Source organism: Telopea speciosissima, chromosome 7 (genome assembly GCF_018873765.1).
Source record: "Telopea speciosissima isolate NSW1024214 ecotype Mountain lineage chromosome 7, Tspe_v1, whole genome shotgun sequence".
Taxonomy (NCBI): Eukaryota; Viridiplantae; Streptophyta; class Magnoliopsida; order Proteales; family Proteaceae; genus Telopea; species Telopea speciosissima.
In genome coordinates this window covers 24,580,553-24,597,269 of record NC_057922.1, presented here as the reverse complement: position 1 = coordinate 24,597,269, position 16,717 = coordinate 24,580,553, and the positions used below count along the sequence as shown (strand labels likewise).

The 16,717-nt window shown below is 40.3% G+C and overlaps 3 protein-coding genes and 1 long non-coding RNA gene across 4 annotated transcripts in view; 3 read left to right on the top strand and 1 right to left on the bottom strand.

Annotated features, from left to right (window-relative positions):
- Nucleotides 1-710: 710 nt before the first annotated feature.
- LOC122667855 lies at nt 711-16,404 on the bottom strand. The gene is made up of 4 exons (XR_006333870.1): nt 16,358-16,404; nt 16,114-16,267; nt 7,067-7,070; nt 711-722 (listed from the first exon to the last, which is right to left on the bottom strand). It is a non-coding gene; the product is annotated as an uncharacterized LOC122667855 (long non-coding RNA).
- On the top strand, nt 1,088-2,384 carry LOC122667851 (chalcone synthase 2). The gene is made up of 2 exons (XM_043864296.1): nt 1,088-1,286; nt 1,392-2,384. Exons 1-2 carry the CDS (start codon nt 1,106-1,108, stop codon nt 2,381-2,383), a joined length of 1,173 nt encoding a protein of 390 aa, XP_043720231.1. The 5' UTR covers nt 1,088-1,105; the 3' UTR covers nt 2,384.
- LOC122667853 (chalcone synthase 1-like) overlaps nt 9,420-16,717 on the top strand; it is a 23,675-nt gene continuing 16,377 nt past the window's right edge. Inside the window, exon 1 of the mRNA XM_043864300.1 lies at nt 9,420-9,446. Coding sequence (XP_043720235.1) covers nt 9,444-9,446 — 3 coding nt within the window. The 5' untranslated portion in view covers nt 9,420-9,443. The remainder of the gene's footprint in view (nt 9,447-16,717) is intronic.
- LOC122667852 (chalcone synthase 2-like) lies at nt 9,444-10,722 on the top strand. The gene is made up of 2 exons (XM_043864298.1): nt 9,444-9,624; nt 9,730-10,722. The coding sequence occupies exons 1-2, from the start codon at nt 9,444-9,446 to the stop codon at nt 10,719-10,721; spliced, it is 1,173 nt and encodes a 390-aa protein (XP_043720233.1). The 3' UTR covers nt 10,722.

Genomic DNA, 16,717 nt, shown 5'->3' with positions numbered 1-16,717 from the left:
AGTTCTTGCTTTTCAAGTTGGGCGTTCGTAACCTCGACGCTCCAACTGGAGGGGGAGTCTTATCACATTATATTTCCATCTATTCATTATTATCTTCTATATATCTTGTATATTATTATTATTGTTAGGAAACATGCATTCTATTCCATATACATAGAGGTTTAAGGATCACCTGAACCAAATGGAATCGCGATGGAAGAGATGATCGAACACAGCCAGTAGTTACGAGCACTCCGCGATCTTCACAGGCTTCTCTCTTCTTAGAGAAACCCACACTACAAAACCCTAGGTAACTGAATGAAAACCCTAAGAAAACACAGAACTTGAAAGAGGGAGAAATATTATGAGTTAATGCACACTTAGGGTTAAGTCTTGTATCTTATTTATACGCTAAACCTTAAGATAAGCCAACCAGAGGAGGGATCGGTCACTTAAGTGACCGTCCCTCTCTCTCTCTCTCGTTTTCGGCTCAGCCGACCTACCCCATGTGGGCGGACCAGCTGGGCCTTAGGCCCATCAACGATTTACAATTATTATACATTCCATATAGATAGAAGCAGAATTAGGAAAAAAATAAATCAGATCAATACAATCCAATTTGGATAGTCGACTTTGACGTTAAAAAAGTAAAAAACATAAGATTACAATTTCTTTTTTCATCAGCACTTTAATTACAATAAAAATTTCCTTATTTTTCTGATGATATAAATGGAAACTGTGAACTATTCAAGTAATAATGAGCTCGTCATCTTTTCCACCCACTTCCATTTTAGAATTTACAAAAGGGTTCGTTACCATAACAAACAAATGTAGTCAAGCGTGCAGGAGTCCGTCACCCTTTGGTGACACAGTCACTACGCCCCCCTAATTCTTTTCTGGTTTCTAACCTTCCTTATTTCTGTCACGTGCAAACCAATTCCCACATGGATGGATGGTGAACGGGTTGGTGACAGGTTTAGCTTGGCATGTGATTACCTCCATCTACCACTTATTTCCTATTTAAAGGCTTGGAGCTCATACTGGTCTCAAACTACTTCAACAGCAACAGCAACAGCAACCAACAAGAAGCGACAATCCCTTCTCTCTCGTTACTCAGAGCAACGAAATGGTGACTAGTGTCGATGCCATTCGCAAGGCACAAAGGGCCGAAGGCCCTGCCACTGTGATGGCCATCGGCACTGCCACTCCCCCCAACTGTGTCGACCAGAGCACTTACCCTGACTACTACTTCCGCATCACCAACAGTGAACACAAGACCGAGCTCAAGGAGAAGTTCCAGCGCATGTGTAAGTAATCAAAAAATCGGTGAATCGGATTAGGAATCGGCCCTTGGCGGATTCCTTTTTTCTTTGGGTTTCTTATCTAAATCTAGCTTGTTTGGTGAATTGCAGGTGACAAATCCATGATCAAGAAACGTTACATGCACTTGAATGAGGAGATTCTCAAGGAGAATCCAACAATGTGTGAATACATGGCTCCTTCTTTGGATGCTAGGCAAGACATGGTGGTTGTTGAAGTACCAAAATTGGGGAAAGAAGCCGCTGTGAAGGCTATCAAGGAATGGGGACAACCCAAATCCAAGATAACCCACTTGGTTTTCTGCACCACAAGTGGTGTTGACATGCCTGGATGTGATTACCAACTCACCAAGCTTCTTGGCCTTCGACCCTCTGTGAAGAGACTCATGATGTACCAACAAGGATGCTTTGCAGGTGGCACGGTCCTTCGTCTTGCCAAGGACCTTGCAGAGAACAACAAAGGTGCTCGTGTGCTTGTAGTTTGCTCTGAGATCACTGCCGTGACCTTCCGTGGCCCAAGTGATTCTCACCTTGACAGTCTTGTGGGTCAGGCTCTGTTTGGAGATGGTGCAGCTGCAATCATAGTTGGGGCTGACCCAATTCCTGAAATTGAGAAACCCTTGTTTGAATTGGTCTCGGCAGCTCAGACCATTCTACCTGACAGTGATGGTGCCATAGATGGACATTTAAGAGAGGTTGGCCTCACCTTCCACCTACTCAAAGACGTTCCAGGCCTCATCTCCAAGAACATTGAGAAGAGTCTCGTGGAAGCTTTTGAACCACTCGGCATCTCTGATTGGAATTCCCTCTTCTGGATCGCCCACCCGGGTGGACCAGCCATTTTGGACCAGGTTGAGCTCAAGTTAGCCCTTAAACCGGAAAAACTCCGTGCCACAAGACACATACTTAGCGAGTATGGAAACATGTCTAGTGCTTGTGTTCTATTCATTTTGGATGAGATGAGGAAGAAGTCGGCTGAGAAAGGGTTGAAGACCACCGGTGAGGGGCTCGAGTGGGGTGTTCTATTTGGGTTCGGACCGGGTCTGACCGTCGAGACCGTGGTTCTCCATAGCGTGGCTTCCTAGAAGCATCATAAAGGAAAAACAATGATTTCTGTTTCCTTCAATTTTGTTCTCTTTAATTTCTCATGTTTGCCTCAGGCATTGTGGTACTAGACTACTAGTGTTGAGACCGCATAAATGCCAATACAGGTTTTTTCTTTTCATTTAATAAAGTCCGGTGACCTAACTGGGTCACCCCATCACTACTCTAGAGTAGCCTAACCATTTCTAAACAATCACAGATCAGTGAAAATCGTTTTACCACTTCCAAATTTCAATTTTAATGGTTCCAGTTGATATTCCCATCAATTTTAGGTTTTTAAATCTTGTCACAGAGATTCGTGTGCATCATTTGATGCTATAAATACTATGTTTTTCGGCTATCAAACATTCCAGTCATCATTCTAACCCAAGAGAGTGAGTGAGGACTGATATTTCCAATTTTATTTTTTTTTTTCTATTTTTATTATCCTATAAAGAGATTTCAGTCGAATTTAACTCGTCTCTAGGGAGCCCCGGGTGCTGCGAGCCGTTGGGCTGTGTTTCACACATCCTTAAATATGCACCGAGATATGTGCAGCATAGCCCAACCGTTAGATGCCCGTTGGGCGCTGGGCTTCCTAGAGACAATCCTGATCCCAGCCCAAATCCAAAAAAGTAACCTGTTTTACCATATTCATCCGAAATCACCCAATAAATGCAAATATAGATGTTGGCCCAATTTTGACGGAGAATATGTTACATTTAATAGATTAGTAGGAAAAGCACTTTCTCTCACTGTCATTTGCCTTTGAAATCAGGACTTTCATGGGGTGGAGTAATAATTTCAAACTTTGAGGGTGTCCAGCAATCCGGCCATAGTATAGGGGGTGTACGAGTAATTTACCCAAAAAATTAAGGATAAATTACATAACACCCCTTAAAAATTGAATGATACTCAACTCACCCCCTCAGATTTGAAAATTCTCACCTATCACCCTGTATTAGAGCATTATACAACTTAGTCCCCGCCGTTAGTTTATGAGGTTAACTTATGAAATCAGCAAATTAAATATATTTAAATTCTTAAACAACAAATTAAATGTATTTAAATTCTTAAACAACCCTTGACTAGTGTAGAGTTACTTTTTTACTCTTGGATCTAAAAACCCCAAAATCGATCCTCTCCCTCACATCGCTCTCTTCCTCCATGACCTGCAACTCAATCTCAAGCAGAAGAGTTGCCGGAGAGTGGATGTAGAATGGCAATGGTCAACATGCGGACAAACTGTTGAAAGTTCAAGCCGTAAATGGGGATTTTAGTTTTATCAGATGTGCAACTGTCAATTGGGCTAACGTTGAAATCAAGGAACGGTCACCTTTGATCTTTCTATTAACCCTAACTTGAATGGAAATCCTCTCTCTCTCTCTCTCTCTCTTCCCCTGCAAGTCTGCGAGTCCAATCCATCAAAGAGGAAGAGATCAGAAAGTATAAAAGAGAGTAAACTGGGGAAGCTTCTCTGCGATATGACGGCGATTGCCGAGACTTTCCATGCTTCACCACCACTCCTCCCTTGGAAACAACTAGAATCAGATTCTCCATAGGTAAGTTGTCTGTTGGCCTCATCGTTCAAGCTGGGTTGCTCTCTGCAAAAATATCCAAGAACAACTTCATGTAACTAATAATTAGAATGGGTACCAAGGAAAAAAGAAATAAGCTGATGAATTCAATCGAATGACAGGCCAAAAAGATCCAAGACGGAAAAAAGAAGGTGAAGTGAGAAGCAAAGGAATACCTAAGTAGGGAAACGAGATTCACCAGGACACTTCTTGTCCTCCCAAGCCGTTGGATCGATATTAGTTTTCCCCCAAGAAACTGCCTTTTCACGGAAAAAACACTTCTTTTCCGCCAACCGCATGGAGGAGAAGTTGAAGCCGACGAAAACTGCCTTTTCACGACATCCTAGAAGATCATGGGATCCATCGTCGACGCTAGAGATCTCAAGTGTCGGAGCGTCTCAAGGTTTTTGGAAGATCTCATGGCAGCCATGTGTTGCTGTTGATGTTGGAGTTGGACCTGGGTTTGAATCTGCTGAACCTGTGAAGAGCTGAGTTGATTTAGCCCTATTGATGAACCTGATTGCTCGAGATTGGTCGTGTGAAAAGGGGGGTCTAGAGTCAGTTGCAAAGAAAGATAGAGAGGGTGACCTCAATTGTCATTGTTTATCTTATTTTGATTGAGAATAAAATTGTCTTTTCAGTTTTTGGAATGTTTTAAGTTAACATTGTTACCGTAGAGAGGGGACAGGTGAATATTTTCAAATAAGAGGAGATGAGTTGAGTATTGTTTGTTTTTTAAGGGGTGTCATATAATTTACCAAAAATAAATTAGGAGGCTTGGTTTTGCCATTTTGAGACCCTCTCTTTTTCATTTTTTTTTGGTTAAAATTTTGAGACCCCCTCTTGAGGTTCAATAGATTGTATGCCACATAATAACTTGATTTTTTTTCTTTTTATCCAAGCTAGAGAGACAAGTTAGATACTAAAGAGACAGCTGGCATGGGGTACTCATTCACTAGCCCATTTCGATATCTATGTCTTTCGATTCATGTGTATGCCCTTTTTTACAGATATTTTGCTATAAAGCATTCTGCACGAGTCTGTTACCAATCCCAACCCCAGCTAACCTTTTTTTCTTAACCACCTCATTCATCAGCAATCCCCTGCTAAATTGGGACGGGATAAGATAGAACCTTCTTTAGGATGAAACCTCCCGTCTTCAAAGATATGTAGTACACTCAAAATCCCAAAATGCCTTCCTCTTCTTCAGCAGCGGCAGAGTTGCTTACGAAAACTTTGAAATCCTGATATGATAGATCTATTGTTGATCGGGATGTAATTATGTATTGAATTTCAATTTAATTGTTGGTTTTAATGTAATATCTGTGATTTAATTAATTCCATTTTGCTATTTAATTGTGATTGCAGAGCATTATAGGACTTGCGCGTATATGATGCCAAACAGACGAAGTTGAGTCACTTTAAAAGATTGGTGCTCTAATGTATTCACATTGACCCATAACTTATGTGCAAGGGCAACAGAGGAAAAGTAAAAATTGTAACAAAAGGGGCATATATGAAATTACATTTGGAGAATAGGTTGTGCGCAGAAGGCTAGCGCGGCTTTCCCCCTTTCTTATAATTTCTCTCCAAATCTCTCTCTCTCTCTTATTTCTTCACTAATTCCCAACTTCTCTCCCACGGTTTCCCCATCTCTCTTAAATCTCTCTTTCCTACCTATCCTCTCATTTTCTCCACGATTTCCTCTCTCCCAGAATCACCCATCTTCTCACCTAAAATCCCAAGTCTCATTTCTCTGTCCTATCTCCTCCCTAATGTCTCTCTATCTCTTTCTTCCCTTTAAGCCTCTACGGTTCTCTCTCTCTACCTCTCTCCAAACTTTTCCCTAAAATATCTCTCTTCTCTTACATGCTGTCCACGGTTTTCTCAATCTTTCCTAAAATCCTATTTTATATCTAAAATCCTATTTCAACTATCTCTACGGTTTCCCTCTCTCCTAAAATCGCTCCACGTCTCTCTCTCTTTCTTTCATTTTTAGATAAAATAATACAAAAAGGGAAATACACTCACTCTCACACGGTTCCCCCTCTCTGTCTCCCACGTTTTTTTCTCTCCATCTCTCACGCTCTCTTTGCTCTTTTTCCTTATTTTTCTTTTTAAGAACGGTTTCCTCCCTCCGAGAATCCTCGCTGCAACATCCACAATCCAGCATTGCAGCCCCTTTCCATCATCCCATCATTATTCTTCTTTTTCCAATCCCTTTCCCCTTTATAGGTTTTTTTGGACAACATTACGCAAAGATCAGCACCATCACCATTGCAGCCTCTTCAACCATCGATTCAGTCGCTCATCTTTCATTCGCCGCATCGCACACTTCACCGACCTCTTTGCGCTCGTTGTGTTACATGGAAGATCACCATTGCAGCCCCCTATCAGTTAGCCCCATGAGTGACTAAGTATCTTCTGTCTTTAAATGCAGATGAAGCATTGAATTTTGTTAATTAAATTTATGGATGATACATTTGATTGTTTGATGGCAAAACTTTTAATTTTATTTCATTGAATGGATTTTATTGCTAAATCTAGTTTAGGGAATCTGTTTCTGTGATTCATCTTCTCTATTCAAGCAATGGTATTCCTGTGATTGTTAGTGAAACCGATGATAGTCTATAACTGATCGAACTAAGTGTGCTAAGCCAAAAGCGAAAGACGATAGTGATCGACAAAATAGGTTATAACTAGGTCGAATTGCAATTTATCATTCTGTGGTGTCGTTAGGCTTGTAGCTGTAATGAACTGTAATTGTATGTTATAAATTAACTAATGAATCAATGTGGATTCAAAACCTGAAGACAGTCTCACTCTTTCATCTCTCAAATTGATTTTTAGTATCTCTTATTGCTAATTAAATTATTATTTTTTGTTTAGTTTAATCAAAATCCGAACGATTATATTTCATCCTTAGCATTTTTTGCCTTCCAGTTCTCCGTGGATTCGATCCCTATTTACTACTGTTTATTAGTTCTAATTATGGTTTATTTTTGATCTCTTAACGACACGATCAGTTGCGGACGGACATAACCTCGAGAGATGTTTTGTGCTTGAACTTTGACCTTCCCCAACCGCCAACCCTGGTTCGTCAATTACTCTACTCCTTCTATGTTGAATCTGGTCTATCTCTTGCCCCTTACTCTACCTGCCCCAACCACCGCCCTGGCTCTAGGATTTCCTCTTCTTTAGTGGCCTCCTTGCTGCTTTTCAGCTCACATCGTTTCATTGGCCTCTGCCATTTCTGTTGCTTGGACATACCACCTTAGGCCTGGATTCCACTTTTGGGTTGCCAAACTTCGGTATGAACCTTTAGTTGGCTTCAAGTAATGATAGTAGGCCCATTTCCTAATTGTAGGGAAGCACTTGAAAGGCTCCTACCAGTAGAGAAAGGTTGGTAGCAGAGAGTGAAACCGTAATAGTTTCTATTCCCCAATAGTAGTAGGGAATAGTTCTCCCTGTTTGAGTGGGCTTGCGTCGAAATTATAATTTTTTCATAATCATTGACTTCTCACCATTGTTCAATGATCTATCCTCCAAATGTTGAAATAAAATCACAACAAATTTAACCAACAACGGTTGTTAACAAGTTCACAAAGTTTAGAGTCAATAAGGTCCCACTCCCACTAGGCATGTTGTGTAAGCACACCAGTGAGTTGCTAAATTACTATAATACCCCTTTTCTGATTAGCCGTTGTATGTTTCATTGTAATTTTTTTTTGTGTTAATTCTATTTTAAGTGATTTTTTTTTCAATTTTTCAATACAAATTGTGAAATATTTGTATTTTATGAAAAATAAATCCTTTTCAAATTTTTTACATCTAGGCAAAACAAAGTCTTTTGCACCACTTGTTGTCACCAAAGTGGTGAATTAAGAAGTTGTAATCTTTTTTTTATGTATTCTTATCTTATTTTCAAATATTTATTTAATGTAGGGTGAAAAAACATTTTCAAAAAATAAAAAAAATTAGTAGTATTTATATGCAATGACATGATATAACTCAATTGAAAGAAAAAATTTATTATCTTAAAAAAAGAAAAAAATAAGATTACAATTTCTTATTTCATCACCATTTTAATTACAATAAAAAGTTCCTTATATTTTCTGACGATATAAATGTAAACTGTGAACTATTCAAGTAATAAATCGGGTAACAGCAAACAACTGCTAGCTCGGTTGGTTGGAGGCATTGCAAGTTGAGTGCATGCCCCCCAGGAGGTCTAGGGATCGACTCTCCTGGATTGCATATTGTTTCAAAAAGACACCCCTCTCCCCCCCTCCCCCTGCCCCCCACCCCTCTTAGTTGTAGATTGTGGGCTTGTCTTAGCCTTCCCCCTTAGCTTGTAATTAGCCTATGGGCCCTTGAGTAGGATAGACCAAAATAAAAAATCGGGAAACATAATCAGGGGTGCAAGTTTGACCCTATCGGCCCAAACCTCCCTGGCCCGCCCTTAGCCCAAATTGGGCCTGGGTTGAGATATCATGGCCTTGAGGGCGGGTTAGGGTTGGAACTTTCTGACCCTGAGTCAGGGTCGGGTCGGGCTAGGGTTGAGGCCTTGGGCTGAGCCCAACCCGGCCCAACCCGACCTTGTTTTAAGTTATACTATAAAAAATACATATATATATATATATATGTATATGTACACGTTATACACATTTTGTTATATAATATATTATAAACTAAGATAATAAGTGATATAATATATTTTTTATTATAACAAAATATAGTGTTATTATGTAAAATAAATAATTTTCTCCCTGACCCAACCCTAAGGGCGGGTCAGGATTCGATTTTTCAGGCTCTGAATCAGGATCGGGCCAGCCGGCCAGGCTTGGGCCCAGTTAAGGGGACTTAGGGTTAGGCTAGGGTTTTAAAAAGCCCAGCCCAACCCGACCTTGTTGCAATCCTAAGTCATAATGAGCACGTCATCTATTCCACCCTCTTCCATTTTAGAGTTTATAAAAGGTTCGTTATCATAACATTTATGAGAATGGATCATCTGCGAGTACCAACAGGTGACCGTATATGTGAAAGCCAATCACACATTAATTTTATTTTCATAAAACCCCTCCACCCCTTGTAAATAGCAAAATTAGGACAGGTGGTTGGCTCTCACATGTACGTCCTCCTGTTGATACGTACAGAGGAACCCAACTCTAACAAACAAATGAAGTCAAGAGTGCAGCGAGCAATGAGTACACCCTCTTAATTCCTTTCTGGTTTCTAACCTTCCTTATTTCTGTCTCGTACAAACCAATTCCCACATTGATGGATGGTGAACGGGTTGTTGACAGGTTCAGCTTGGCATGTGATACCTCCATCTACCACTTATTTCTTATTTAAAGGCTTGGAGCTCTTACTGGTCTCTAACTACTTCAACAGCAACAGCAACCAACAAGAAGCGACAACCCCTTCTCTTGTTCCTCACCTTTCCCTAGCTTTCTCAATTTCTCTCGCTTCTCAGAGCAACGAAATGGTGACTAGTGTCGATGCCATTCGCAAGGCACAAAGGGCCGAAGGCCCTGCCACTGTGATGGCCATCGGCACTGCCACTCCCCCCAACTGTGTCGACCAGAGCACTTACCCTGACTACTACTTCCGCATCACCAACAGTGAACACAAGACCGAGCTCAAGGAGAAGTTCCAGCGCATGTGTAAGTAACAAAAAAATCGGTGAATCGGATTAGGAATCGGCCCTTGGCTGATTCCTTTTTTCATTGGGTTTCTTATCTAAATCTTGCTTGTTTGGTGAATTGCAGGTGACAAATCCATGATCAAGAAACGTTACATGCACTTGAATGAGGAGATTCTCAAGGAGAATCCAACAATGTGTGAATACATGGCTCCTTCTTTGGATGCTAGGCAAGACATGGTGGTTGTTGAAGTACCAAAATTGGGGAAAGAAGCCGCTGTGAAGGCTATCAAGGAATGGGGACAACCCAAATCCAAGATAACTCACTTGGTTTTCTGCACCACAAGTGGTGTTGACATGCCTGGATGTGATTACCAACTCACCAAGCTTCTTGGCCTTCGACCCTCTGTGAAGAGACTCATGATGTACCAACAAGGATGCTTTGCAGGTGGCACGGTCCTTCGTCTTGCCAAGGACCTTGCAGAGAACAACAAAGGTGCTCGTGTGCTTGTAGTTTGCTCTGAGATCACTGCCGTGACCTTTCGTGGCCCAAGTGATTCTCACCTTGACAGTCTTGTGGGTCAGGCTCTGTTCGGAGATGGTGCAGCTGCAATCATAGTTGGGGCTGACCCAATTCCTGAAATTGAGAAACCCTTGTTTGAATTGGTCTCGGCAGCTCAGACCATTCTACCTGACAGTGATGGTGCCATAGATGGACATTTAAGAGAGGTTGGCCTCACCTTCCACCTACTCAAAGACGTTCCAGGCCTTATCTCCAAGAACATTGAGAAGAGTCTCGTGGAGGCATTTGAGCCACTCGGCATCTCTGATTGGAATTCCCTCTTCTGGATCGCCCACCCGGGTGGACCGGCCATTTTGGACCAGGTTGAGCTCAAGTTAGCCCTTAAACCGGAAAAACTCCGTGCCACAAGACACATACTTAGCGAGTATGGAAACATGTCTAGTGCTTGTGTTCTATTCATTTTGGATGAGATGAGGAAGAAGTCGGCCGAGAAAGGGTTGAAGACCACCGGTGAGGGGCTCGAGTGGGGTGTTCTATTTGGGTTCGGACCGGGTCTGACCGTCGAGACCGTGGTTCTCCATAGCGTGGCTGCCTAGAAGCATCATAAAGGAAAAACAATGATTTCTGTTTCCTTTAATTTTGTTCTCTTTAATTTCTCATGTTTGCCTCAGGCATTGTGGTACTAGACTACTAGTGTTGAGACCGCATAAATGCCGATACAGGTTTTTTCTTTTCATTTAATAAAGTCCGGTGACCTAACTGGGTCACCCCATCACTACTCTAGAGTAGCCTAACCATTTCTAAACAATCACAGATCTGTGAAAATCGTTTTACCACTTCCAAATTTCAATTTCTATGGTTCCAGTTGATATTCCCATCAATTTTAGGTTTTTAAATCTTGTGACAGAGATTCGTGTGCATCATTTGAGGCTATAAATACTATGTTTTTCGGCTATCAAACATTCCAGTCATCATTCTAACCCAAGAGAGTGAGTGAGGACTGATATTTCCAATTTTTTTTTTTCTTTCTATTTTTATTATCCTGTAAAGAGACTTCAGGTGAATTTAACTCGTCTCCTGGGAGCCCCGGGTGCTGCGAGCCGTTGGGTTGTGTTGCACACATCCCTAAATATGCACCGAGATATGTGCGGCACAGCCCAACCGTTGGATGCCCCTTGGGCACTGATTTTTCTAGAGACAATCCTGATCCAGCCCAAATCCAAAAAAATAACCTATTGTACCATAATCATCCGAAATCACCCAATAAATGCAAATATTGATGTTGGCCCAATTTTGACGGAGAATATGTTACATTTATTAGATTAGGAGGAAAAGCACTTTCTCTCACTGTCATTTGCTTTTGAAATCAGGATTTTCATGGGGTGTCAAAGTAATAATTTCAGACTTTGAGGGTGTCAAGCAATCCGGCCATAGTATAGGGGACGTACGAGTAATTTACCTAAAAAATTAAGTGTAAATTACATGACATCCCTTGAAAATTGAACGATACTCAACTCACCCCCTCAGATTTGAAAATACTCACATGTCCCCCTGTATTAAAGCATTATACAACTTAGTCCCCGCCGTTAGTTTATGAGGTTAACTTATGAAGTCAGCAAATTAAATATATTTAAATTCTTAAACAACCCTTGACTAGTGTAGAGTTATTTTTTTACTTTTGGATCTAAAAACCCCAAAATCTATCCCCTCCTCACAACGCTCTCTTCCTCACATGACCTGCAACTCAATCTCAAGCAGAAGAGTTGCCGGACAGTGGATGCAAAATGGCAATGGTCAACATGCGGACAAACTGTTGAAAGTTCAAACCGTAAATGGGGATTTTAGTTTTATCAGACGTGCAATTGTCAATTGGGCTAACGTTGTAATCAAGGAACGGTCACCGTTGATCTTTCTATTAACCCTAACTTGAATGGAAATCCTCTCTCTCTCTCTCTCTCTCTTCCCCTGCAAGTCTGCAAGTCCAATCCATCAAAGAGGAAGAGATCAGAAAGTATAAAAGAGAGTAAAATGGGGAAGCTTCTCTGCGATATGACGCCGATTGCCGAGACTTTCCATGCTTCACCACCACTCCTCCCTTGTAAACAACCAGAGTCAGATTCTCCATAGGTAAGTTGTCTGTTGGCCTCATCGTTCAAGGGTTGCTCTCTGTAAAAATATCCAAGAGCACTAGTTCCTGGTACAAACGAACAACAAATTCATGTAACTCATAATTAGAATGGGTACCAAGAAAAAAAGAATAAGCTTATTAATTCATTTGAATGAGAGGCCAAAAAGATCCAAGACGAAAATAAGAAGGTGAAGTGAGAAGTAAAGGAATACTTGAGCAGGAAACGAGACTCACCAGGACACTTCTTGTCCTCCCAAGCCGTTGGATCGATATTAGTTTTTCCCCAAAGAAACTGCCTTTTCACGGGAAAAAACACTTCTGTTCTGTCAATCGCACGGAGGAGACGTTGAAACCGACAGAAACTGCCTTTTCACGATGTCCTAGAAGGGCATGGGATTCGTCGTTGATGCTAGAGATCTCAGGCGTCGGAGTGTCTCAAGGTTTTTGGAAGATCTCATGGCAGCCATGTGTTGCTGTTGATGTTGGAGTTGGATCTGGGTTTGAATCTGCTGAACCTGTGAAGGGCTGAGTTGATTTAGCCCTATTGATGAACGTGATTGCTCGAAACTGATCGTGTGAAAAGGGGGGTCTAGAGTCAGTTGCAAAGAAAGACAGAGAGGGAGAGGGTGAAAGAGTAAAGAGATTTGGATATTTAAAGTGCATTTTCTACAAACGTTGGGTTCTTTCAATTGTCATTGTTTATCTTATTTTGGTTGAGAATAAAATTGTCTTTTCAGCTTTTAGAATATTTTAAGTTAACATTGTTACAGTCGAGGAGGGGTGAGTATTTTCAAATAAGAGGGGATGTATTAAGTATTATTTGATTTTTAAGGGGTGTCATGTAATTTACCAAAAATAAATTAAGAGGCTTGGTTTTGCCATTTTGAGACCCTCTCTTTTTCAATGTGTTTGTTAAAATTTTGAGATCCTGCGCTTGAGGCTCTACAGATTGTATGCCACATAACAACTTGTTTTTTTTTTTTTAATCTTTTTATCCAAGCTAGAGAGACAAGTTAGATACTAAAGAGACAGCTGGGGGACTCATTCGCAAGCCCACTTCGATATCTATGTCTTTCGATTCATGTATATGCCTTTTTTTACAGATATTTCGCTATTAGGTATTTCGCACGAGTCTTTTACCAATCCCAATCCTGGCTAACCTTTTTTTCTTAACTACCTAATTCATCAGCAATCCCTCGCTAAATTGGGACGGGATATGATAGAACCTTCTTTAGGATGAAACTTCCCGTCTTCAGAAATATGTAGTACACTCGAAATCCCAAAATGCCTTCCTCTTCTCCAGCAGCGGCAGAGTTGCCTATGAAAACCTTGAAATCCTGATATGATAGATCTGTTGTTGATCGGGATGTAATTATACATTGAGTTTCTATTTAATTGTTGGTTTAATGTAATATCTGTGATTTAATTAATTCTATTTTGCTATTTAATTGTGATTGCGGAGCGTTATAGGACTTGCACGTATTTGATGCCAAACGGACGAAGTTGAGTCAGTTTAGAAGATTGGTGCTCTAATCTATTCACATGAACCCATAACTTATGTGCAAGGGCAAAAGAGGAAAAGCAAAAATTGTTACAAAAGGGGCATGTATGGAATTATATTTGGAAAATAGGTTGTGTGCAGAAGGAGAGCGCGGCTTTCCCCCTTTCTTAGAATTTCTCTCTAATTAGGGTGCGTTTGGTAACGTTCAAAATGCGGCTCAGAACAGTTCTTTTGTTCAAAAAAAAACATCAAAAAGTGTTTGGTTGTGCGGTTCTTTTTTTCGTTGTTTTAAAACAAACCGGAGGTTATTAGTGCCAAAAGAACGTTCTTTACAGACCGTCTCAGGCAAAGAACAAGAATGAGTTCATCAAAACCCATGGTTTTCGAGTTTAGACGAGAAAGTTCATCTCTTGCTCTGCCCGTGGAAGTTTGGAGACGACGAAGGAAGGCATCTCGCACTCTCTGCAACCCTAGGTGAGATCTCTCTCTCTCTCTCTCTCGCTCTCTCTCCCTCTCTATCTCTCGCATGCTCTGCCTCTCTCTCGTTGTTTCCCTCTCTCTGTTTCACTCTCTCCCTCTCTATCTCTCGCACTCTATGCATCTCTCTCTCGCTCTTTCCCTCTCTCTGTCTCTCTCTCTCTCCCTCTCATACTCTCCCTCACTGTCTCTGTGTCGATTTTTTGCTCTTTTCCTCTCTCTATCTCTCTCTCTCCCTCTCATCCTCTCCCTCTCACTGTCTCTGTGACTATTGATCCAATTTTTTTCCCTATTTTGTCTCAGGAAGTAGATCAGCACCCCTTTGTTTCCCATTTTGTCTCAGGTAATATTATATCTCAGATCTAAAACTCAAAACGGCACTATATCTTCTGTATGTAGTTTGGTTCCATAAATTGGTTGAATGTGTTTCCTATTTTTTTTTTTTTAATGAACTCATGGTAGAGAGTGGAGACTGTTTCAGTAGATTCTTGGTTCCATAAATTGGTTGAATGTGTTTCCTAATTTTTTTTTTAATGAACTCATGGTAGAGAGTGGAGACTGTTTCAGTAGATTCCTCTTCTAGGTCCTGGTTTTTAATGTTTATATTTTTGAGATCAACATTGAACCACTCGAAGGACACCCTATCCATTCAAACATTTCAGATTGATCATGTAATCACTCCCAAGTGACATTAAACAAAGTGGAAGTTGGATTAGGGCCTATGAATTAAGCTTATACATTTGTTTTTTGTTTTCACCATGTCAAGAACCAAATTATAAGATGGACATATAGCCAACTAGGGTAGCAGTGTAATTCATTTAGCCTTGTGAGAAATTCAAAATGTCACTTTGGTTTGCTTGATTTTGAGCTTCTGAATCAGATTTTCCTGTACGGTCTAGTTATGTCTTAGCAGGACAATTTTTCCCAATCCTGCACTGTTGATAATGCTTTCCAAGACCATAAATTACTGTGTAGCGCAAGAGGGTAGCAATGAAACTGAAGTCAAAAGTGGATATCAGTATATACTTGGTATCTTCTTTTACCTCTAACCCCTCTAGTGATCATAATCATTTCATTCCTTGCTGGTTCATTAGTTAGATTCTTAATTTTAGAGAAATCTGATTTAACCAATCATAAATCTTAGCTCATATTCACAAAATTGGAAACTGCACAAAATGGGATACCACCATTGATGCTGATGTCAACTCTGCTATTAAGCCTATTAGTAGTAGGCTATAACTCAATTTAAATCTTCCATAATCTAGAGCAGAAGATAAAAGACAAAAGAAAGGGGAGTCTTGTTAGAACTGAAAATTGTGGGTCATCCATGAGTTCATTTATGGGCCCAAAAAGGGCTGGACATTCAATGGAGCCTGTTAAAGATACATACATGGGAGGGTAGTCTTAGCTATGTAATTTGGGCTTTAATTGTTATATTGTTTCTCTTTCCTATTATAGTTATATTTCAGTTTCCTATTATAATTAGGTTCTAGGCTTAGCTAGGTAAGAGGTGTTAGAGTCCTATTTCCTTTGTAACTCTTATTTGGCTTTCTAAATATAAAAACATGAAGGCTGGTATGATATACACACCATCTATCATCCAACTCTCTTCCCATCTTCTCTTCTCAGTGATTGTACAACTCAGAATAGATAAACAAGATTGAAATTCAAGCAAGAACTGTTGGAAACAAAGAGTTGTATGGACAGTTTTGCTGTCTATATGCAGGAGCTAAAGCAGGCCGACGGATTTGAACCTGAATGTAGGAAATAATATTCTGACCTATAGAATCAATGAGAAGAACAGTGCACTACAGGGGGCTGCAGAAATCAATTCTAGTTGCAGGAAACAATAAAAGGAAATTTGTAGGAAAGGATCTTCCACTTAAGAGTTTTGGTAGACAAACATTCCATTGGAAACTCTCCTGAAAGTGGGTTATAGATATACTTCTCTGCTTCACTCCACTTAGAATTCAGAGCAAAACCATCAGGTGACAAGTATTCCCAACCATAACCATATCCTGATCTTGCCTGCAAAGCTACAAAAACAAAAAAAAAAAACCACAACTGTTTCATCATCAAAAACTTAAAAAGCATTATAAGAATTACAATTCTAAGTCCAAAATTACCTTTGAGAGCACTTGTGAATGAATAAGGGGATGGGTCAATCTCATCTGAGAAGAAAATTTGGAGAAAGTGAAAAAGAAGCATTGAAGCCAAACCATATAATACATTAGGAAGTCCTCTCTCTCTCTCTCTTATTTATTTGTTGTAAGAAGATATTCTGTCGTAAGTCGCCATTTTGATGCTAATTAGTTTACAAGACATGGCTACCTGGTCATCTGGTTAATTTTCATCATATTTAAATTCTTAGTTCATTATTTGCTAATCGACAGACCTGGTTTGGTGGGATGGGCTTCGTTTGGTTACTTTGGTATACTATAGGTACATCGTAGCATATAATTTATGGTTGAGTGTTGGTGTTTCAC

Excerpts from the sequence above, each read along its gene's own strand:
- LOC122667851 (XM_043864296.1), top strand. The coding sequence starts at position 1,106 with ATGGTGACTAGTGTCGATGCCATTCGCAAGGCACAAAGGGCCGAAGGC. Across the intron at positions 1,287-1,391 it reads GGAGAAGTTCCAGCGCATGT|GTGACAAATCCATGATCAAG; the intron begins GTAAGTAATCAA and ends GGTGAATTGCAG.
- LOC122667852 (XM_043864298.1), top strand. The coding sequence starts at position 9,444 with ATGGTGACTAGTGTCGATGCCATTCGCAAGGCACAAAGGGCCGAAGGC. Across the intron at positions 9,625-9,729 it reads GGAGAAGTTCCAGCGCATGT|GTGACAAATCCATGATCAAG; the intron begins GTAAGTAACAAA and ends GGTGAATTGCAG.